The 24837-nt window shown below is 39.6% G+C and overlaps 1 protein-coding gene across 1 annotated transcript in view; it reads right to left on the bottom strand.

The window, feature by feature from the left end:
• The window catches only part of FCHSD2 (FCH and double SH3 domains 2), a 163749-nt gene that overhangs the window by 135754 nt on the left and 3158 nt on the right, over window positions 1–24837 (bottom strand). Inside the window, exon 2 of the mRNA XM_080374912.1 lies at window positions 24570–24667. Coding sequence (XP_080231038.1) covers window positions 24570–24667 — 98 coding nt within the window. The remainder of the gene's footprint in view (window positions 1–24569; window positions 24668–24837) is intronic.

A 24837-nucleotide genomic window follows, 5' to 3' on the forward strand; every position in this document is an offset into this window, starting at 1 on the left:
AGATGTGGTGCTTAGGGACATGGTTTAGTGATGGACTTGGCAGCGCTGAGTTAATGGTTAGACCTGATGATCTTAAATGTCTTTTCCAACTTTAATGACTATGATTCTGTCCTCTGTCTGGGTTGAGATCTCTGTTGTGTCAGTGTAGTTGCTCCCATTGATGCTCCCGATACCATCATTGCTCAATTTCAAGCAATTCCACATCCTGAGCAGAATCTTTGGCCTACCTTGTATTCCTGCTGTGCCATCGGCTACCTGTTAGCTGTAATCCAGGCTAGCAGCTCTATAGCCAGTTTCTAAGTGTCTACGGAACAGTTGCTTGACACTCCCTGGTCATTCTGTTGAAGACAAAAAGTTTAAGTACTCCCCTGTCAGGAAACAGCCAAGAGAAGCTGTCTGCTAGAGCCAGCAGCAGTCAGCCCACAGCAGTGGCCAGAAGGTGATCACTGAAGCAGCAGCCTGAAACATGCTGCACCAGCTGCTATGTCAAGTAGCAAATTCTACTGCACTGTTTTGCCAGTGCTAAGAGAAACCCCACTGGAAGCACACGCACATGTAAGCAAAAGGCACAGCATACCAGAACAAACACCTTAACACTTCAAAGGTACAACAGCTGATGTTTAATAGACAGATAGTTATGTTTGATATGGCCATAGCTGAATGTGCTGGCTTTGGCTGGGGTAGAGTTAATTTTCTTCATAGTAGCTGGTATGGGGCCACATTTTGGATTTGTGCCAAAACAGCAATGTTTTCATTATCAGAGCAGTGCTTACACAGTCAAGGCCTCTTCTGCTCCTCACCTGACCAACAAGTAGGTTGGGTGTACACAAGAGGTTGGGAGGGGATCCAGCCAGGACAGCTGACGCAAACTAGCCAAAGGGATATTCCATACCATATGGCATCATGCTCAGCACATACAGCTGGGGGAAGAAGGAGGAAGGGGGGATGTTCAGAATGATGGTGTTTGTCTTCCCAAGTCACTGCCATGTGTCATGGAGCCCTGCTGCCCTGGGGATGGCTGAGCGCCTGCCTGCCCATGGGAAGCGGTGAATGAATTCCTTGTTTTGCTTTGCTTGCATGCACAGCTTTTGCTTTACCTATGGAACTGTCTTTATCTCGACCCACAAGTTTTGTCTCTTTTCCTGTTCTGATTCTTTCCCCCATCCCACTGTGAGAAGGAGTGAGTGAGCAGCTGTGTGGGGCTTCATTGCTGGCTGCAGTTAAACCAGAACATCGAATTGAAACATTCTTTGTAACTCCGGCTGCCGCTACAAAAATCAAAAGGGGAGCAATCCTGAAATACCTGGGAGGAGGGAAGGGGCCAAAACATTTTCCTGTCTTGTAGAAAAGCAGGATTTCTTTAGGAATGCCAAAGTTCTTGTTTGGAGGTTTAATTCACTGCTTTTATCTGGATGCCTCATCCCAGTTTCCCCAGTAACATGAAAAATGCACCATAATGAATCAATATCATATAAGCAAACAAATGCTTTTACCCGATTTTTAATTTAAGGACAGGTGTGTTCCTAACAAAGGCACAGCTGAATTCAAAAGTACTTCACTAACATAAATCATCACCGTAGCTGAGTTTAGGCCAGTGGTTGGCAATAAATGCTGAGATAACAGGGCACCCTAGCAGCTGCATGCCTAATTAGGTACTTCAGGAACATCCGTATATGCAGGGACAGACTGCATTAATATTCCCTTTCTGTGTCCAGCAGAGACAAAAGACAACATACCTGGAGCAATAATTAATCTACAGAAATTATTCATCATGACAAGGCTCCCAAAAGCTGCATGTAATAGGCTCCTCTTTGTGTTTTTCAGTTTACACTAAATGGAATTACCACTACCAAAGCACTTTAAAAGACATGCCTAAAATTCTGAGTGTCTGAAGGATAAACTACTTTACAGAAAAGCACTGACTTCTAATGTTATCTATATACAGACTTCAGAAGCCGGAGCACAGCACCACAGATTATTAAAATTAGAAACATACTTCTAATAGGTAGTGGTCTCCTGTTAGCTCCTTTCCACCAGGTAAATGCACATGTGGTTGTTCAAAGAAAAGAGCAAGCAATGCGCCACTTCAAAGAGACAGTTTAAAACACTACATACAACAGAGGCACAACCATCAGAAGCAATTTTCATCACGAAATACCCACAGCTTCAAATTCAGACGCTTTTGTAGGTTGGGGAGTTCACATAATTACACAAAAGACTGGCTTTCCCTTTCCCAAGCAAAACTCCTGTGAACACAGAAAATGCTACCGTCTTAAGGCAATGCAATAGTTTGCCTGGAATACAGTAACAGATCTGTTTCACTACCTATATCATCTAAAAAAATCACCATCAGCTTCGTGATTCGACACGAGTATCTGACAGACAACTGGAAAGCTCTCTAAGATTCTTCAGGTTTATATAAAGTTCAAACATAGCATTAGCAGGGCAAAAAAGTATCAGAAGATAATAACCCTCCTTTCCCTCACCACCTAGCTAAAGGTAAGCTGAAGCAAGTTCACAGCTGTTGTACTTTCAAAGTTCCATGTACTAAACAGAAGATCAAAACTAGTGCAGCAGGAAAGGGTTAAGTGGCCTTACAGAGTGAATTCTGAACTTTTATAATGACTGAAATTATACCAGCATTAATTTGGGGGTAAGGCTTTGTGCTGCCAGTGAAAATGGCAGCGCAGTCCTCTTTCCTCAACCACATTTCCCTTGAGCCAGCCCTAATAGTTAATGCAGCTGCAAAGTCACCAGGCTACCTGCTTTGCAAATAAAGAACTGTAACTTGAAAATTCATACAGCACTGGTTGTTTTTTGTGATTTCTCTTCAATTTTACGGTGCTCCTTTTATTTATAACTTATCCGAAAATCACAAAAGACTGATCCATTGATGAACATCAAAAAAAGGCATTTTCAAAACGCCAACATACAAAAAATCGAGACAGTAGTATTAGCGGCTATGTACAGCTTATTTTAATCTTATCTAGCCACAGCATGTTTCCTGGCACAAATTCTACTTGCCCAAAATGTCTACATTGATCACTGAACACCACTAAGGATATTTTACTTAGGCATCAAAAAATTAACCGAGGATAAAGCATGCAGACATAATTCTACAGCAAAGCTTTTATTGTGACAGTCTGCTTTTTCAAACTAAGTTTGTGCCAACACTTCCATTCACTATTGCTATTATTGTAGCATCACAAATAAAAGTATCTCTTCAAAAAAAATCTGTTAAGTCTAACACAAATTTAACTTCTATATTATCAGTCAGCTATAAATACACAAAAAACAAAGCAAGTGACTTAGAAAGCAGCAAGGTTCAGAGCAAGACAGGCATGGTGCCTGTCCCAAGGGTCACAGGCAGGCCCATACACCTGGTACAAATCTGATGGTTCCTCTGGTCGTGGTCCACACTGGCTGAACCTCTGACAGCTCTGATCTAGATGCTCTATATCCAGCAGACCTGCCAGCTTCGAGAATAGGGCAAAGGAGCTTATCTATCTGCATCCATCTAGCCATGCTCAACTGTCTTGAGAAAGCAAGGATAAACCTGTCTGAAGTACTCTCTTCTAGTCAGTGGAAAAGTTTTCTTATCCAAGCAGGCTAATGGGACATTTCCTCCCTGAATCAGCCCGGGAAAGGGCAGAGGTACAGAGAACCCCACAAGGAAGCAGTTCAAAGGTTCTTTAGGCAAAATAGGGCATAAAGTTCCTCTTCCAGCACACACAGACAAGATGAAGTTTCACCTTAATCAGAACATGCAAAAGAATCAACTCCTTTATTACAACTCTTTCTACTGTCAGACCACCTGAAAGTCACTGGCAACCAAAGATATCTCACCAGGGAGGAGACTGCCTCCAGTCACTTTCTGTCTAGCTGGATTCAATTTAAACACCCCTGTATTTCAGTCAAACTAATGTTGCCTCTCTAAGACTACAACTTACGCCCTTGCTCTTGTAAAAAGGCAACTGAAGAAATTAAGGAAGTTGTAAGCAAGTAGAAAGACACTTTCATTTAAGACCATTCTCTCCACTGTAACAGAGTATGTTAGCTTCCTTTTCAGCCACTCCAAGAAAAATAAAAATAATCAGATGCTATGTTACAGCAAATAATAGCCTTTCAGTTTGATTTTAAAAATAACAAACTCTCTTTATTGTTCAATGATTTTGTATCATCTGAATGAAACAGTTCTCTTCCTAGAAAGGTGGCTGTTCTACACGCACACTGTTACCTTCCAGATTTATCTGATAAAGAATAAGCAGTTCACCAGGATTTTTATCAATGAGCCGAAGTCTGGATCCTTTGGTGTGCACACACTTCCTATTCCATGTGAGGTTTGAATAGTATCAGCACTACTATTGTTGCTTTTCCAGCTGAAGACTTTGGAACACCTATTAAATAAATTCTAGAATAAATGACTGTGTTGAGCATTTAATAGCACAGTTCAAACACAGTTTTGCTACTTGATTTTGGGCTGGCTTTACTTGACTGGTCTCCAGCTGAACTTGCTGACTCATATATTAGTGCAAGATCATCATCCATGCCCTTCTGCATGGAGATACATATGTGCAATTTTTCCTCCAGGTCCTGTAGAAAGATGTTCATCAACATTCACATCAAAGCATTATCTTGGCTCTTCTTTCCAAATTATATGTTAAGTACCTAAGTCTAAGATTTCACCTGCAAAGACTGAAGGGGGAAAAAAAAACCCAAAAAACAAATGTGAGGTGTTGAGTACTGCAGTCATTTCCCTAGAAGCCATCGCTAGGCTGTCTCCCCTGTTGCCTCTGAAAATGCTTGCTGCTACCATTTCCATAGCACCCCTTTTATTACTCTTCATGTCCCTGACCAGCTGTAGATGTAACTGATACTGTCCTTTAGCAGCCAAGCAAAGTTTTAATACTCCTCCTTCACTGCCCACTGTTTTCACTTGTATGCTTTACCTCCTTGCTCAGCCTTGAGGGGCTTCAGCTGAAATTCCTCACCTTCCCACACAACAGCATGATTTACTCCTAAGCTTTCTGGAAGTCTTCGTTAGAAAAACTAAGCTAAAACCATTGATCCAGGCATACTTCCCCTTGCTGGCTGCTTCCCAGGAGATTCTGCCCACCAACTGCATGAACAAGCTGAATTCTGCTCTCGTGACAGAGTGCCTCCAGGTCCTGCAGTCAATTTGTGGTCACAGAAGCCCAAGCTGTCGCTAGTCTGGACAGGACTCCTAACAGCAAGTTACGAATACCAGCCTTCCTCCCACGTCAAGTATGGACAATTTGCAGCTCTTATACCACAAACATCTCAATGCAGTGTGACTGCGGCCTCCAGGCCAAGACTTTTAACAAGAGCATACTAATACGATCGTTGCTGGGTAGGCCAAGTTCCAGTCAGCTGTGAAAGCATGCAAGCCAGAAGAACAAACTCAAACCCACCCTCGCGAGGTCACCCACAGCCTAAACTTTTACCCACAATGAAGCTCTATGACCCACCATGAGAAGCCAGTGACATGTCCTGCTTGTGAGCCAACTTGAGGTTTGCTTGATCTCAGCAGATGTGTGAAGGACATCTTTACACCTCTTAAAGCACAAATATCTCTAACATCAAGAAACTCTTTACTTGCCGAGTCAAGAAATTCAGCTATCCTCCCTGTAGGGCACTGTTCTTAGAGGTCCTCGGCAAGCCATCCCTCACTTTTTCTACTTATCTCAATGTACTTGTCCAGTTCTCTGCCAAGTATAAAAGAAAAAAAAAATATGTACTTTTATGAAGCTTGACTTTAACATACACTCTTTGTACCATCTCCTCTTTAGTCTTAATAGTCAGCTTTTCTGAATACAGCTTCCGAAGTTCCTGCAGAAAGGTATTAATTGACAATTAAAACACCCCGTAACATATCAGAGCTCTTCGCTCCTCTATGAATTCCTTACTAGAACACATACCACCACTTTCAAACAGTAGTTTTCCCCAAGCAAATAAAAGCTACAATATCCACCCTATCCCTCTTATGGCCAAATATGCAGTAATCCCTTGTTGATTCAGCCACTAGGGAACATTTCACCATCCTGACACGTCTTGCTACATCTTTCTACCCCTATTCTGCTACACAGAGGATTTACAGTAACTCACCAACTGTGTCCAATTCAGCAGCTCCATGCTGCAATTAGAAGTACACTCTTCCTGCCACTAAAACTAATCATCTCCAGCAGCTTTGCTACAATTTGTCTTTTGTAATGTTTACTTTTTAACTACCCACTTATTTGCAGCTAAGATCAACTGCACTAAAACAAAATTCTCTTGAATGTAAACAGAGGTATTAAAGCAGAAAACGTTTCAAACAATTTGTAGAAAATCTGCTTGTAACTTAAACCAGCATATAGCAAACTATCTAACAAAGATCCTCCTAAATCAAGAAATTGAAGTTGTGCATGGTGTGTCTCTATCAAAAGCAGTCTTCTGCCTTTCCTGCTGGCATTCATCTACAAGTGTTTTACTGCCATTTTCACACACAGTTTTCAGTATCTAGATCATCACCTCTTGCCCTCCCCTCAAGCAACTCTCTGAAATGGAAAAAAATGATTTTTATGCATTGATTCCAGAGGAACTAGAAAAATCTAGAAGAGAGGCAGAGCTAGAAATTATCTGCCTCTGCTCGGTTATCACTGAGACCCATCCTTGACACGAAGGACACAGGAGAAGCTTATTCTCATTTAGACCCAGAGGATTAACAAGACACAAGTGACAGCCTGCTTCCAAGCCTGAATTTCTCTCAACCTTTTTACTACGAAACTGGTCTTAGTAAGCAATGGAAGTTAGATGTTTTTCTCCGTCTTCTGTAGACTGAAACCCTCCAATTGACCCTAGGCTGTTATCAGTTAGGTACTGCCACTCACACCATCACAAAACTAAAAGACACTCAGTGCTGTTATTACATTTCAGTCATCACATTAGCACACAAGTTTAAAGAAATGATCAGCTGTATTTTTGGCAATCTAGGCACTACTGTTCTCCTCACCCCACTCAATTCAAACGAGTAAAAAACTAATTTGCCTTCTATACCTACAGACAGACAGCATGTAAATGAGATCTTCCTTTGAAACACAAAATCCAGACAGTCTTAACTTCAAATTTTTCAACTTCAGAGGTTCTCACACATGAATGATTTCCTGCTGTTTACAAAATATCCCTCCCTAAAAAACCCATTTATGTTTTAAAGAGTATATTACTTACAATGGTTTAACTGATGCACTTAACATCTACAACTTCCTCATAAAATGCATTATGCAGTCACTGTTTTTACTAAGACATTTAGAGGTCCGTCACAACTGGCATAGGCCAGTGGACGCAAGTTTAGGTTGCTCTTTATAACATATATCTTAGTAACATTTATAACATGAGCTTTTTCATGCCATATGTAAAACAAGCTCAGTAAAAGTTATCTAAACAAAAATATTAACATATATGCAAAATACTTAGTGTGACAGTACAAACTCACAGGCAAACTGGAGTTTAAACGGGAGATATTTATGATTTTTATTAGCACAAGCTTCCAGTTAATGAAAAGCTTCTCCTTCATAAACCTATCAAAAAGGACAAAGCAGTTTTCTCCAAGTTTCAGTTTTCAGCATGCTTTTGAACTAAGACTTCATTCATCATTTAAAATGTTCTAATCCACACAACCTACGATAAATGACTCTTTCGTAAACTATGAAATATCTTTACTTCGTGTCTGAACAATGACCCTCTAGCAATACACACAGAAAAAATATCCAGACAACAGTGAGCAATGTACTCACCATAAATCACATTACTGTACAGTTTGGGATTAGGATGAGTTGCCACTAGCAACAGAGCCAAAAAAAATCAATTCTGTCACTATATATAGAGAATTCTTGCAACCTCAAATGTAGTCACTATTTTCAGCAATGTGTCTCAGAAACGTATTAGCAGTCCAGCATGTGTCAGAGAAACACGACATCTAGTCACAAAGCAATGCTAGAACAATAGTTCTCCCTTTAGTAGAATAAAAAGAAAACAAAAAGAACCACCAGAAAGCTGCTGGGGAGCATGAACATTTCAGTCACCCTTTTCAAAATAGAAGTGCACCATCTTTATAGCATTAGCATTTACAACAAATAGGAAGATTTGTTTTAGAGCCTAAGTCTATTTGAAATGATCACTAATGAGTATTTGTTTTAAAATGGGAAACTAAGCAAACATTATGGAGAAACACAATTCAGACAAAAACAAAGATACTTTCCTATAGCTTACTCAAACCTCATTAGTTATATTCAAGATATCTCCTATTTAGAAAAACACCAGCGTATTATAATTCAGACTACCAAGAGTTTTTAGAAAACAGGAATATGAGGAGTTTCTTTGAGCCTCATTTGCTTAACAGCACTCTGAAGAAGCCAAGACACATTTCATCATTCACACAGTTTATTTCATCCTGGATCTGCAAAATGTTTTGCAGTAGGCAATACCCACCTTAGAGTTTTTACTTTACTCATCTGTCACGTTTCAGGAGTCTCGACAGTGCCACCCAGGTTTATTACAAAGACTTTTCTCCGTTCTTTACCTATATTTTTAATACAGGCACTTCATTTTTAAATTATGCCCTTCACAAGTTTTCATTGTCATTTAACATGAAATCAAATTCTGTATTTTAATGCATTTGACAAGTAATAATAATTACCTTAATGTTTTTTTCCCCTCAAAGCACAGTTGCTCTGTCTTATAAGAATATGGTACATGTACTGTATGGTACATGTACTGTTATTTTTTAAGTCTATGAAATTTAATAGCTCACTGAAAATATGCAGTCCAATTTCTAAAATATGTCCGTAGACATCTCAGAGTATTCCTTATAACATTTTAGAGCAAGAAAAAAAGCTGCAACCAACAATTTATCTCAATTTTCATGCCACGTGCAGACCTTCAGCACATTCACCACTAAAAAACTGTTCACGAGGTGCCTCTGTGTGACGGCAATATTCACACACCATTTACACTGCAATCACACTGCTGTGTGCTAATCCACTTGTACCTTCACAAAAGCTGTTGTTTAAGAAACAGCTGCTATTTGTTGCACATCTCTCCTAGACACTACCACACATGCAACTGTCAGCATGGAACATGCCCACGCCTCAGCCACTACAGTGTAAAGTCTCATAACTTTGCCAAAGAAAGTGTGTTTAAGATCTTTAAGGATGGCTGTCACTCCACAAGCCAGTTGTAGCCAACCAAACTTCTTCCCCACAGCTGGGTACGCTATTCTGTACACAGATGTTGTAACAAGAAAGCACATTCCTACCCACCATATAGCTTTCTATAAACAATACTGTTCACAGTGTTCCTTGAAAGGGTATTTAAACCTGACCATACTTTGGATGCAGGACTCTGCTCCGTCAGGCACACAGAACTGTGAAATGCATGCTTCCTCCCACCGCCATCTTCACATCTCCCTGCCAGAATAATTCAGTGCTACTTCGCTATTACAGACTGTGGTCTACATACTATGGAAAAACAATTACTACTACCACCATGACTGCCTGTTCTAAATAGAGCTTGCTCAGCTCCCAGCTACTCAGTTCATGTACGTTATCCCCAGGCCAGATGGGACTCAGAGGAAGCAACAAGGAAGGCACTGAAACAAAATTATACTTTCTGAATTTGGTGTCATTGTTGGCATGAGAAAAGGAGTGGAGGCAGCCAAAGTGCTGTAGGCAAAGCATCTGCGGGGGGGGGGGGCAGAAAAAAAAAAAACGAACCACCACCTAGTATTTCCTTATTAATGCCACTTGCCACCAGGCACTGCCTATCCTTGAACTGTTTCTTTTCCAGTTCAGCTCATCTCCTTTGCTGGAATGGTGGCATTCCTCACCTCTACCCATTTCACCTGGGTAGGTTCTTCTGAGCACAACCAGTCATTTCCAATTCTGCTTTGATCATCCCCTACCCCGGTGGAAAGACAAACCAGAGTCCCACGCCATCCTTTTTCCAAAAACCAGAAACTTAACTCACGTCTACTGCCAACCAGCCTCCTGGAAAAGATCTCTGAAAGAGTACAAGAAGTCGTTTCTTCTCGCCACTGGCTTTCCTTCATCTTGCTTACTACCTGCAGTAGCATCAGCTGCTACAAACACCTTGGAACAGGAGGCCCAACAGAGGATAATCTTCCCCAAGGGCAAACAGCTCAGGTGCTTAGCTGGGAATTAGAAATCAGGTTTTAATATCACTGAATTGGAAATTCATTTATGAAAACAGCCCTTTTGGGGAGCAGGAGTATCATATAGTTAGATTATTTTTCCTGAATGAAAAGCTAAAGTAGAACCAGGACACAGTTGCTAATACAGGTTGCCTCTGCCCCGGCAGTTTGCCAACAGAGCTAGGTAAAGAAGGAAAAACGTATCTCAAGGATCTAGCTAGCTAAGTCAACACAACAGGGCCCAGCCCTCATCTAGCATAATACTGAACTAAGGTGCTAAATTTAGAAAGAAAAACATTTTCAAAATGTCAACTGATAAACTTCTATAGTGGGGAGCTCCATTTGCTCACTTGAGAGTAGAAAAGCGTTTGGATGTGTCCAGATTCACAATAAAAGTTCTTCGGCCGAAAAGTTCTGGTCTTGGTTATTAACCGGACAGCAGCATTGCAGTGCACCTCCACATGAAGGACTTGGCACTCAACTGCTCCAGCAAGCAGAGAACATCAAAGCACCCCTGCCAAGTAAAATGAACTTTCTGAGGAAGATCAAAGCTCAACAGGCTCCACAATCTAGGCCCAGGGTGTTTAAAAGACTACCCCAAACTCCGGCACAAAGATCACTGTCGACAGTCACATTCCTCTGGCTCAGCAGAGCTCTGCAGTAACGGTAAACCTTGGCTGCAAGACACAGAAAGCGACTGGTCAGAAGTCCAAGTCTCCCCAGGAAATCAGGAACAACAACATCTCCATCCTTGATTTCAAGGAAAAGAAACATACTTTCACTCCTGCTTGCACTCAAGCACATTTGTAAAGATGAAAAGGAAGAAAGCAACCTCTTACCAAAAGAATAGAGAGCGCAGACGGGAAGCACGTGCAGAAGAAGGAATTAAAGAACATTTTTATCATGCTTCAGCAGCACACTAAATGATGCTCAAACTCTTTTATGTAGATTTTTATACTAATTTCTTGAGTATCTAATGCCCAGTAGCTGCTACAGAACCAACAGAAACACAGAGGATTTAATTCCCCTGGCATTAGAGATAGTCAAGCCACCTCTCCCGCAACAGCAGGCAGGCCGAAACACCAAATTTAACCAGTCCACGGATACTTGCATCAAAATTCTGCAGATTTACAAATGAATTCTCATGTAATAATAAAGATTATGTTCACCTCCTCAGCAGAAAAGCCTAAGCTTCAAATGCTTAGAAAAGCTAGAGTATATGGCCTTTGTTTTCTACACAACTGATTAGCTCATAGTAACTAACCAAAAATCTGCTTTCATATACGTTAATACAAATACAGATGAACAATTTTGAAGTGTGATTTTTTGGTTTTTTGTTTTGGTTGGTTGGGTTTTTGTAACCTATTTGAACATAATGCACATCATTTAAGCTCTGCACGCATTTTGACAGATTGTAAGTTTTTAGGCAGATGCTATCGTGAAAGCCTGCACATTGGTCATCACACCGTATCAAGTGCTTCGCACCTTTTACACAGCAAGCACAGAGGGGGGAAAATCAAATGCCCCAAAAGAACTAGTAAGCTTCCTATGTCTGCCACCGCATACAGAGGTAGTGATTCAAGACTTGGACCTCCCAGATTTTGAGCTCTTCACTTCTATTTGAAACACACAGAAAATAGCTAAGAGGCAGATACAAACTAGACTTACTGCAACTGCTCGAAGAAACTGCAGAAATTACCTTTCCTTCATCTCTCTTCTACTGCTGGGTGGAAAATGTGGAATACAAGTAATAGCTACAACTCCTGCTATCAGACGCAAAGATACCAGTTATACACAATACTGCAGTACCCCAAAAATATTCACGTTTGCTATACAGAGATCTGAGTGTTCTTTTAACTGCAAAGAAAAGATGAGATTGCTCAAAGATCCAGAGAGGAAATCAAATCCTGAACCTTGAATCTTTTTGCTCACAAATTCACAAATTTTTCTGTTATCCTGCTTAGGCACACCTGAAAAAAAGATAGCTCCATCTAAAAAAAACAAACAAACAACAAACCCCCCAAAAACACACAAGCAAAAAAAATCCACTACAGGCATTTTCTTCTCTGTCTGGATTATCAAAGTTTCAAGGAGATCAACTCTAGCAGACTTATTGGATGCTTTTATATAAAGGAAGAGAAAAAAATCATCTAGCATCAAAAGGTCTTTAAACAGCCTAAGGATAGTTTCAGTAAACAGAATTAAATTCTCTGTTATTATGGGGTACTGAAGTGCGCAACATTCAGCTTTTACAACCCACATTCATACACCGCATTACCTTGCAATACAGATACGTGAATTCAACACTGCTACTGTTCCAGACACATAGCCCCATCCAACACTCTCATCATCTCCAGGAGCGTCAAAGGGAGGTGAGGAAAAAAAGGAAGAGTTTTGTAGTCATCTAGTTGCAAAGGCATAAATACTACTGGCTGCATTACCACCGAGCCTAAACTACAAGGTGGCACCTCTCCCATTCCCTGCTGTCTAGAATGGTCACACAATTTCTCTCCACAAGGAGCCAAATGGAGAAGAAAAGGGGCAATGGTACAAGTTGCAGAGACAGGTTTCATCTCGATGTAAGGAACAAATTTTTTACAGGGAGAAGAATCAATCACTGGAACAACTTACCAAAGAACATGCTCGAGTCCCCTTTGCTGGAGGTTTTCAAGATGTGATTGGACAGGGTGCTAGGTAATCTCATCTAGGCTCCCTTTTCCACAAAAGGTTAAACAAGATGGTCTTTTGAGGTCCCTTCCAATCTGGGCTGTTCTGTGAGTCTATGAACTTACGGACTGCAGTTGACTTGCGTTTTATCAATTTAGAGAGCAAAGTCAGCCAGATCTGCTCCCCAGTATTCTGTCTGGATGTATTTCCAGATACAGACTTACACATATTAAACACACACAACTCACCTCAATAGCTTTCTCTGCAAAACTCAGTGGGGTGGGGTGGTGGGGTGGGGTGGGGGAAGAGATCATTCCAGTCACCAAACTATGTCCTCCAATCCAGTATCAGGAAGGACAAACTACAACTGTGTGCTCCCCATACACCAAATTGTAAAGCAATGCTACATACAAGCAGAGCAGAGTATAACATCAAACAGACACAGCAAGAGCAACTGCTGCTTGCAATTTCATCTCCTCACCTAAGTAGAAAACAGCTGGTTCTGTCAAGGCAATAGCTGCAGCACAGAACAAAGGTGTGGCAGAGTTTGGAATTCTTACTGGTTAGACAGCCCTGGGGAGATACCCTCGAGGTGTATCTATTTTTAAGGAGCACATGTGTATTCTGGTATTGCTGGTATAGTGAATTAACTTAAGTTTATTACCCTACACCAATACCACAGGGGCTCGTGAAATAAATTTATTAAAATGCAAAGGTCTGGGCTTTGCTGTGACTCAAATTAAAAAAAAAAACAAAAACAAAACAACAAACATCACCTTGTGATGGTCCTCTCAATTTGTTTCTTTGCCTTCTTGCAATTTAGATGGAGCTGAATACTGAAAGTAATACCAGCATTCCCAGAAATGGCTTGGTTTCCCCCAACCGTACAAACACATATATACTGTTGCAGATCTTGTACAGAAAATGTGAACACCTTACCTGTGCACTGTGTCTCTCAAGCAACTATGTGGACTAACAGAGTTAAGAAGAGGGGAACAATGAGAAGAGAAAGAGGAAATTCAAAAGCAGGACCTATTTCTAACCAGGTGTTACTAGGCAGCTGTATCTACTTCTCCTCTTTCAGCTTAGATAGCATAATTAGAACCAATCACACAAAATCAATTAACATGAAAGAAAACTTCATAACCAACAAGCACATTAAAATAACATGTAAAGCCCCTGCCACCTATGACCTTTTCCACTAGTGGCAACACAGCTTAAAATGAGCAAAATACACCTAGAGATAAGACAGGCTAAAACCAGGCTGGGTAGACAAGGACAGTATGAAAAGCAGCTGCTGGAAATCAAGACAGCACAATGCTGCCTGTTATTGCTTTCCTGCATTTTTTTAAAATTCACAAGTCATTTCAGCCTCTCTGTCTCTGCCTGGTTTTAGGATGGACAGACATGGATTTTTAGATCAAACATTAACAGAAATTCAGCAGCCTGACATATGGTAAGAGTGAATTTCTATCTTGAAACATTACGTCAAGGGAACAGAACTACTGTACTGTGCTGTTGAAAGTCTGAGAAATGTTTCGACAAATTTCTTTCATTTTTTTTTTTTAAAAATCAGGCCCTGATCGCTGTCATTTTCAAACTCTGAATTAAAACCAAAGTATTTCCACCTTCTATACCTTTAGAAAATAATTTAAATTAATTTCTCAAATTTCTAGCCTTTTCAAATATTGCCAGGAATGTCTCACAAAATACACAAATTAATTTATTCTTATATTCAAACATCTTTAAGAGCACTTTCGATCAGAGATCATATTAGAGTATCATGCCCTCAATAAAAATTGTGGTTTGTTTGGGTTTTTTGCATCCTCCCTTTTTTTTCTCCCCTTCAAATATGCACGCAGAATATAGCAGAGCGAAAAAAACCCCAACTTATTTATGCTCAGTATTGTATGTATTCAAACGCGGTCACAAATGCCAAAATTTTCTTTACTTACACTGGCTCGCATCTGGCACAAAAGCGAGAAATAACTATACTTAGTGGCTTTACAACTATAAATCTTCAAAAGTCTTCTGCATGGCTGAGCTCTTCTCATAAAATTAGACACCAACGCATGTTGTCTTTCTCATTAAAAGGATGCTTGCCGGAGAAAGCACAGGACAGAGATGTCTGTGAACAACCTTCTTGGAGTCACTGTAGATTGGACCTAACTGCATTCTCACAGGCACAAAGAAAGGAATACTTAAAAGTAACTCAAAAGACTCTTGCAAGAACATCTCTGAACATTAAAAAACTTTAAAAATCTAAGAATCGAATCTACATGCTTCAATAGTACACAGGGAAAAAACAACCACTAGATTTCAATTTTATTTTTTTTTAGTTAGTTTTACTTTCTTTCCTCAAGTATTAACTGGAAATACTGTGTTTATTTCAGAAATAAACACAACCGAACACTTACAAACATTAATTCAATACAAAGCCTCTAACTTAACATGTTCCTACAAAGCATTTTGGAAAAACATTATTAAAATTTTAAAACCTACTATAAAAAACAAACAGAAAAGCACTACTTTGAGATATTATAAACCAATTTCATTTACTGCAAATACTTGACTGAATAGCTTCGGTTTTACTAGGTTTTGCCCTTTTTTTACAGCCCATTTTTAAAAATATGAATGCAGAACACCTTTTTATGTGCTTTCATACTGCAGTAAGCGACTAAGAAGATTAAACAAGCTCACTGACTTCACTAAGACTAAAAAGCACAGTTTTGGACAACTAAAATCACCAATTTGCAACTACCAATGCAAGGCTGAAAGCCCACTGGAGTAGGAGAAGCTGATCTCACTGACCAGCTGGGGATGGCAAGCAAAGTAACATGGTACTAAGCTCGCTGCAGTCAGGATAACCACGCTACTTTGGACCCTATCAGGGGGAGGTTGGGGGGGGGGTGGGGTGGGGGGGGGTGGAACAACCGAAACAAAACTCCAAAACCCACACAGTATTCTTTTTACCTCTTGCTTCCCCTATGAATTTATAAGAGGTATGATCTGATAATATCATTTCCCTCTTTTTTCAGGACAAGCTTCCCACTCAGTAGCATTGAAAAGGCACAAGGGTTTCAAGGTCTCCTGATGGGAGATAAGACCAACCATCCTCTTTCAATTCCAAAGCCATACTTGACCCAAATGCAGAAACTCAAACATTAAAAGGAAATTCACACAATGCACCATCAGAAGACTGGCCAAACAGGTCTATAACATAAGTTATAGGTTGTAATGTAAACAGGTCTATAACGTAAGTTCTGTACATTTCTTAAGAGAGTCTTCAGCATCTGTTTATATTAGTTCAACCAGCCTTTATGAGCTGTAAATACAGGCAGGTCTCAATTATAACTTCTAATAAAAACACAAAAACCACTTCAGGTACCACAACAACTATCCCATTCTCCAAGTCATGTCAGCTTCTAAGAACAGAGGCACCTTTTTTACCATTATTGTGCCTTAGAAACACCAAGTTGCAACACCACATGCACTAGGGACTATGGACAAGGTTCTGCTTTCTGATTACCCCAGTCCTGGGGCACAAACATCAGCACTGGCCAAGAAACAGCGTTCACAATGTGCTAGTGGGTATTTTCAGCATGACAAAAATTGCACTTGTTCTAAGCCAGCTTGACACACAGTCAAAAACACTTCAGTGAAGCCAGGTCTGGTGGTGTAATACTGCCTCCTGCTATTCACCACACCCTTCTCGCAGAGGCAAGAGAAAAGAATCTGTGCCTGCAAGACAGACAATGTAACAGACCATAAACTGGACTAACTTGAAATCAGTTTCACTAGCGGATGCCCATCTCCATGTTCCCCTGTGAATGTCTAGAATAACTTCCAGAGGAATCACAAGGCTGGCAAGGAGGCGAGGGGAAGAAAAAAATTACGTCTTCAGCCACGAAGCTGGATGAGGAGGGTGGAGTACCCTCCATCAATAGCCTCCGTGTCCCAAGCCACAGCAGGTAGTGTTTACAAGAGTCTTTGCGTAGGTTATGCTAAAAAGGCCGAAAGCATTGTCTGCAAAAGATGCTAAAGGCACTACTGGCAAAGGATGCAAAACCTGCGAAATAAACCTTTTCCCACCAAACAAGATGAAACAAATACAACACACCACCATAGGAAATTAAGCCAGGCTACACTAATTGTGTCTGGAATGCTAAGAATGCTCTTCCTCTTTCCAATACAGCTTATTACGGCATTTGTGGGATGTTCTGAACATCTTCAATTCCCCTTACATACAGCGTTTTGGAAGTAAAGAGTTGGGATTAAAAATACTTAGAGCCTCAAAGGGAAAGCCTTCCCCACAGGACCAGGCTTGGGTTTGATCAAGCAGATCAAAGGGAATGCTTTTTGTTCCTTTAAAATTATCCTGTACCATAGACATACCTAACTTAGTTGATTGTAACCTATGCCTTGCAATTGGCACCATAAAAAATGTGTAACAAAGACAACTTCACAGAACTGCAGCTCAACTGCTGCTTTTCTAGAACTCTGCCAAATAACATTATGGTGAAAAACAATAGCCAGCTCCAGGAAAGGCCATACACAGGTAAAATTCTGAAAAAACCAAACCTACAGAACCTTCTGCAAGCTAAAGACTTATTTCTGTAAAAGGGGGCATCAAGGCAAAACTGCAAATGCAACCTTTGGCAAAGAATGCATGTGTTGTACTTAGAACCAGAATCCTCTTTCTACTGTCTTCCAAGACGAATGCATGCTAAGGCACAGTGCTCAGCAACTCATGTAACAAGCCTGAACTCTCCTGAAAGCTTCTAATAAAAACACAAGCCCTTAAAAGTCAGGCTTCCACAGCATGTGTTGGAATTGCTTTAATAAACAAAAGCTCATTCAAGTGCAAACCTTAAAGTTAAAATGGAGAGGGGAAAAAAAATTAATTTTCTTTCTGATGTGAGAAGTGGTTTGTTGTTTTTCTTGCGCTATTACTTCTGCTGCAAAAAAAACCCCAAAAAAACGAAGAAACCTCTTTTGACAATTTACCCTTCATCAATTAACCAAACCCTAAAAAACTACTTAGAAATGTTGAAACAGGAGATCCTTACTTTTTGTGTGTCAGGGATTAGAAAAAAAATAAATGATGGAGGAGTGTGGTCCATTTCTCAATTTCCCTGTGCCAAGATAGGCCTACATCATTACACTGTGGCTATGTTATACTGAAACTTTTTTTTTTTCTTTCCTCAAACCCTGGACTTCCACACCCAGTAGGTAACAGTTTTTTAAAGTACATTCCAAGCTTCCCTCAAACCGTTCCAGTTAAAACATCACCAGATTTTAATTCCACCAAGAATGTGAGCATCTCATTAAAGGACTGCCTAATTATAGGTAACGTGCCCAGACCACAGATTCTGTGGTATCTTTTTACGGAATCTTATTCAGAAGTAACACCACCAATTTTTCTCAAAAACTGCTATAACACTAAATATGCAGAAATTTCAGCAAAGAAATATGCTGTGTGTCCTCAACTAATTAACAGAGCTTGGGAAAAATAAAAATGAACTCTCAATACTCACTAGTTGTGAGAAAGACCAACCCAAGAGGAAAGAGATGTCGTCAACTCCTAAGAAAATTGCAAGCTTTAAAGCAAAAAAAAAAAAAAAGCTTCTAGATCTACTAGTCACACAAGTAAAACCTTCTCAAGTGTGACTCAAACCCACACTAAAACAATATTGTGTATATAGTTTTCATGAGCTTTTCTAATTCTTCTGCTGTTTCCCATTTCAGCAGGTTGCAGATTTCAGAACGTGTAAGCACAGCAAATCACTCTGCTCCTACTTAAATAAAGCCACAAACACCAGAGGCAAGCATTACATCTGCTGAAGAAAGTGAATGACCTTGAAGGAAAAAGGAATGGTGGCAGCGAAGGGCAAACCTCGGAGTATAAAGGAAAAAAGATTACCTCCTCATGAAGAGAAAGGATTCTTCTTTTTTTTAAAAAAAGGCCTTATCAGATACCCACTAGCCAGAGCCAAACATGCTCTGGAGCCCAATACAGGGTTAAAGAACATCCAAACAAATTGTGTTCCCTGCAGCTGGAGACCAGAAAGAACAGGAAGAGAGGTAAAGTCACTACCACTTTGCCTGAAGACAGGTAAAGCTTTCTTACAATTTCTCCAAATTTCTTATGGCATCCTAACATATATATATTTTTACGTGTATATAGCCACATTCTTTTACAGTTTTCTTTTCCAGTTACTTATCCTTCTGCAGTGCTATCCACACCATGACAAGACCTTTCCCTAACACAACACTTGTTAAGTGATCTGCGTTGTAGCTACTATATTGGATTTGCTGTATTAAAAATTGGAACTGCAGCTAGTTTCTACTTCAGTAAGCTTGACTCACAGCCGCATAAACCTTATCATGAACCTACCAACATAATCAGTGAGATTACAGAAGCATAGTCAAATTACACCAGAGAGTACAAAGTATATTCATAGCAAAAGCTTACATGCAACTTTATTAAAGTGGAGCATAATTCAATACATAACATGACATGTTAAAACTAGCAGCAACTAGCTATCTACAGATACGTATCCATTCATACTTCTACTTTTTTTTTTTTAAACATCTGTACTGTTCACTCAGGCTTGTTATGACAGGAATGAGACACCAAGTTACAGAAGTTGAAGAAGCACTCTGTCCTCATACTGGGCACATACACCCAAATCCCCTGTAAGTTCCTGCTTCCCTCACGCACATACTCCACATCTAACCTGCTACATCTCTGCGAAGCAGAAGCAAGGGACAGCCCAGCTGACAGGGCACCAGCATCTGAGACCAGATAGGGCTCAGACTGTTAAGGAAGACCCACAAGAAAATCTCCCCCCTTAGCAAGTAAACACAGAGGCTTAACAAACCTAGCAGGCGTAAGCAGTGATGCTGAACACAAAATATACAAAAGCAACTCAGAAATAGAGGTGATGCCCAAGAACTAACTAAAATCCACAAGCTCAGAATTAGATAAAGAAAGGACTAGGAAAGAGACCAAGTATGTGGGAAGAAAAAAACAGTAACTTGACAAACTGGCAGGAAGAAGCAATCTTCAGAGGGCAGAGCTTTGGAGGAGAGGACGGAAGAGAGAAAATACCACAGAAAGGCAAGACAGCAGCAGGAGAAAGGTGAATAACACAGAAAGAGCGAGAGGAGAATGTAGCTTTACAAAAACAAACGTTGAATGAATTTCTAGGATACATTGCACTGGTTTATATGCTAACCGAACAACGAGAAGGTATTTTAAATAATAAGGAGGGAGAAACCACAAGGACAGAAAAGAGAAAGAAAGAGAAGGAAGTATCTGTACATGTATCTGCATCCGTATCAGGAGCACACAAAGATTATGAGCCTGTGACTCTGAGAATTCCTTTTACACTTTTTATTTAGTTGAAGCAATGAAATACTGAATTCAGGACTCAACAAATGAAAGGCCTGTATTGCTATTTCACCTCTACCAGAAATCATGCAATCTTCACATCTATTTTCAGTACACTGTACAGGCAACTGACTTAAAACGATGAAACAACACAGGATCAATATATCCAGACAGGAAAAATCAGCTAAGGCTGAAATGACCTGGCCTTTCCAGCTCTGTAGTTCAGAATGCAGCAGCTGTGCCTTCTACAGGAGCATCAGGCTGCAGGTACACAGTGACTTTAAGCCTGCGTGAATCTGGCCTGCTACTGCACAGCCTTGCTTTCCCTCTCCTTCCTCAGGTACTCATTCCTCCTACCTCTCACGCTAGCAGCGACACTTGTGCAGCCACACAACAAGCTGGATCAGGGAATGGATTTTATCCAAAAATTACACCTTTTTGGGAGACAAGTCAGGTAAGGTTTGATTTCAGGTGGGCGAGTTCCCTAATCCCCATGGCTCCCCCATCATGGTGCTCCTACAGGGAGACAGCAGAAATAGTTGGCAAAAGGAGCTGGCCCTTCAGTAGCAGTCCAGACTTTAGAACAGATTAAAACAGCCACGTAACCACAACCTCATTCTCTCTGGCAAAACATGAAAGCGAAGAAGTGTTAAAAAAGACATTTTTGAATACATTAACAAAAACTGCAAAGGCATAGAAAGTTCTTTTGAAAAGCAGGCCTTGAGATAGTGTTCAAGGTAAAGCAACTATCCCCTAACACATTTATAAAGTCTATAGCATACAGACACATTACAGAAATACCAAGTTGAAGTAAAATGTGGATTATACAATTTTGCAGACACATGCACACACACAAGAGGAAACTATGCCTACGTCTCAGCAAACTAAGGACAATTTCAGGCTACTACATGTGACTTATTTACTACCACCGATCAAATAAGGCAATCTTTAAACCAAAATAAAATTTATGAAAATTCCCAACACCTCTGATAAATTTAGCCATTTATAACTCAGTTGGTCCCCAGAAAAAAAAACTAACTTGCTGCCTAAAACCATCCAGGTGCAGGTAGAGTGAAGAAGTACTTCTAGCCATAGAGAAACTTTGAAGGATTTCTGGTTCACAGCAACAAAACCTACATTTACTTTTCAGGGGGAAAAACCTCGTTCTCCATCACAGTTGCAGAAAGACAATCTTTTTATAGTAATGCCAGCACAAATCTACCACATGAAAGGATATGGTAGCTTTAGTGAGCTAGAGAAGATAAACATATGTCATGCCTAAAACTGAGCCAATGATCCTAAAAGCATCCTGAATCACTTGTTCCACAAATTCCCCAGTCACTAAGTATGAAGAAATGTAACATGAAGAGCCAAATAGAGATTATAAACACAGAAATGTATTTTTAAACCTATTTGCTAACACATTTCAAAACACTTAGTATAGTCTTGTCAAGTCATGAAATGATACTTCCGCTTTACTGCTCCTAAACCTCCACAGGGAAGAAAAACACAACACAATTTTTAAGACTGCCATGGACACTTTTTAAATTTTTTTTTAATGTACTAGAATTTAACATTGTGCCAATAGTTGCCCAACCACCAGTAAATCTTTCCACTCAACTACCAGCACACAGTTTTGTCAAGTCCCAGGTACATTTTCCACAAGCAAAAATATGTTTAACAGTTGGACTTGATGACCTTCAAGGTCTTTTCCAACCTAAATAATTCTATGATTCTGTGTTGCCTTTTCTTCCCAGCCTCCAGGATCTGAATCTACATCCTTGCATACAAAACACTGTATTACCACTCAGAAAGATGACATATTTTAAATTCAAATAAACACAGTGGTTTTGTTTAGGTACAGCCCTCAAGGAGATCTGTAGAGGGGCTAAAGAAAAGGCAGTTACACCTATATGCCTAAGCCCTGACCAAAAAGAATCCTGTTCAGAATAAACAGTAGTTCAGTCTTCATTCTCTCCAAATGACATAGTTTAAGTCTTCAAACTAAAAACATCTAAAGCCACGCTCAGTTTTGCATAAAGATATCAAAAGCTATTGGAATGGCAAGTATGCTTATGATCTGGTAGGCTGCCAAAAATCATCTGCTAGTATACTAGACAATGGATGTATTCTGCTAGAACTTGTAAGAGATCTTTCTGATCTTTCCCTTGTATTGCTTCTTTTCAGTTGTATACAAAACTGAACTGAAATGATATAAAAAATGTAATTAAGGGTTTTAAATCCTATACAAATACTATCGTTTATAAGTATTGCCTATGTGATTTGAATGCTTGCATTTATATGCTAACAAATGCAGTAATTATTTGCAATAATTTAACATTTTAAAATATGAATTCTTAATCACTAGCTTGCAAGCCACGTATTCAGTTTCTTGTTGCCACTGCAGCAGTTAAGTCTGTAGAATTCAGAGCACCACAATACAAGAGTACAAACTTGTGCTCTTGCAGTGCCTGAAAGCTCCAACGGCACTACAAAAGGACCCAAACTCTCTCAAGTCTTGATAAACAACCAGCATTCGGTTAAAATTTAGCACTTTTTAGTAACAGCAGGGTGCTTTCTATAAAAATAATTATTCATTCCAGAGACAAAAAGATCCTGCACATGGTTCCAGTGAGCACTGCTATCTGGAACACTCCGGAATCACGGTGGCTGCGTATCCTGAATACGGTCATAAAAACACAAGTAATGGGATGATGAGGTTGACACCCAACTTCTCACACGAGTGTTCCACACTGACTGGCACAAGTATCAAGACTACCAGGTCTCCAAAGTCCAGTTCCCTCTTCACAGCTAGGTAGAATTAAAAGGCTTCTGTGCCACAAAGCAAGATCAGGGAGGGGGCTGGGGGGTGTCAGCAAATGCTTACAAGCAAGAATTCTCTGGTTCTCTCTTATTCTGTTCTCCGATATTTGAACAAATTATTGATATGATCAAGCTGTCACATCCTATCACATCATTCCATGTTTAAAGAATGTTTAATCTGTAAATCCACACAGTGATTCTGCAAACGCAGACTGCTTGCAACAACAACGCTCAACACGGACTACAACCATGTTTCTGAATTAAATACATTAACCTGGTTTCTTAATGCGTAACATTAAAATTTAAAAATTAAATTGATGGTAGAAATTAAATCACATTAGAGAAAAATATTTTAAGTTGGCATTTTCAGCTGTTTTCCTGGTTTTGTATCCACAGGCTAATAATGCTTATGACATCTTTCAGCAGAATACAGACTGAAGTGATTATAAGCTCCTGAAAAATAGGAAATGCTAACAAGACTTGGACGAGAGCAGCAGTACCTGGCCTAGACGTTCAAAACCTAAGTTTCTGTCTATGGGGAACAAATTTCTTGGATCAGTCTATTACTTATTACTCAGCATTTGCTAGTTAAACACTGCACAGCCACTGATTTTAATCTAAGGAAATGAAGGCTCTGATCTTTCCCATACAAAAAAGTGTTTCAACACCCACAGAAGACAAACAGTACGTCACCTGTCAGAGTTAAGACATTTGCATTTTATATACAAATATAAAGCAAGAAATCTCATTTAAATAATTAATGGGTAGACTATGCACTGCCAAAAAGAGCAGGACAGCAGTGGACTTACTGCTGAATATTTTACAGAAGAACCATTCTAGAAATTGATCCTCTGCAAATGGAATGATTAATCCTCCATATAACACCAGGTACCCAGTACCACAATATTTCATTAAAAGCAAACTTAACTTCAAAACAAGCAATCACATGAGGTTAAATTAATAATAAACCCCTCACAATTGATGCCATGTAGATTTTCCCTAATGATCTTAACCTGTACAGAGTTTTAAACCATAAATGGCAAGTATCTTCTTATAAGTTTCTGGTAAAAAATACAATCTATTTAAAAGTGCTGTTCAAAGCGATCTCTAGTGAGATACAAATCATCAGTGGTTTTAAAATATTTTAATAATTTTAGCAGCCTCTTACAACTGGTAAATCAAAGTCTTAGTTTATCATATGGAGAAATACTGCTGAAAAGACCAGTGCTTTTTGTATGTTGTTTGTGAATTCTTTTTTTCTTTTTTTAACATTTCCCCCATTGAAGAAAAGAAAAAATGGTTTGCATTGTGTTAGCTCCAGTTATAATTTCCAGCTGTGTCAAAACTTTTAACAGCCTAAAAGCAGGAAATCCAAGGAGGAAATTCCATCGTCAGTTCCTGAAGTTTTGTAACTCAAACATTCTTCCAAAAAAGTGGACCTTAAAGGAATTTTGGTAGCATTTTCTGTAACCTTACCTGATATCTTCAAGTAGCTCACATTCTGCCTGATGCTTGGCCTGAAGTTTTGTCATCTGCTCAACCTGAACGTTTTTTAGCTCTTGTGTAACTTTCACCTACAAAAAACCACAGACAACACATTTTCTGTAGAGTTTAAGTCAAATTTCAACAAGAAAAAAAAAACAATTCATGTCCTTCATTTATTTTGAAATTGCACATTTCTGGAAAAGTCAAACACCAGGTTAAGTGTGCAGTTTAACCCTACGCTATATTCATAACACTTATT

The sequence above is a fragment of the Falco punctatus genome (genome assembly GCF_963210335.1).
Source record: "Falco punctatus genome assembly, chromosome: 2".
In the NCBI taxonomy this organism is placed as follows: Eukaryota; Metazoa; Chordata; class Aves; order Falconiformes; family Falconidae; genus Falco; species Falco punctatus.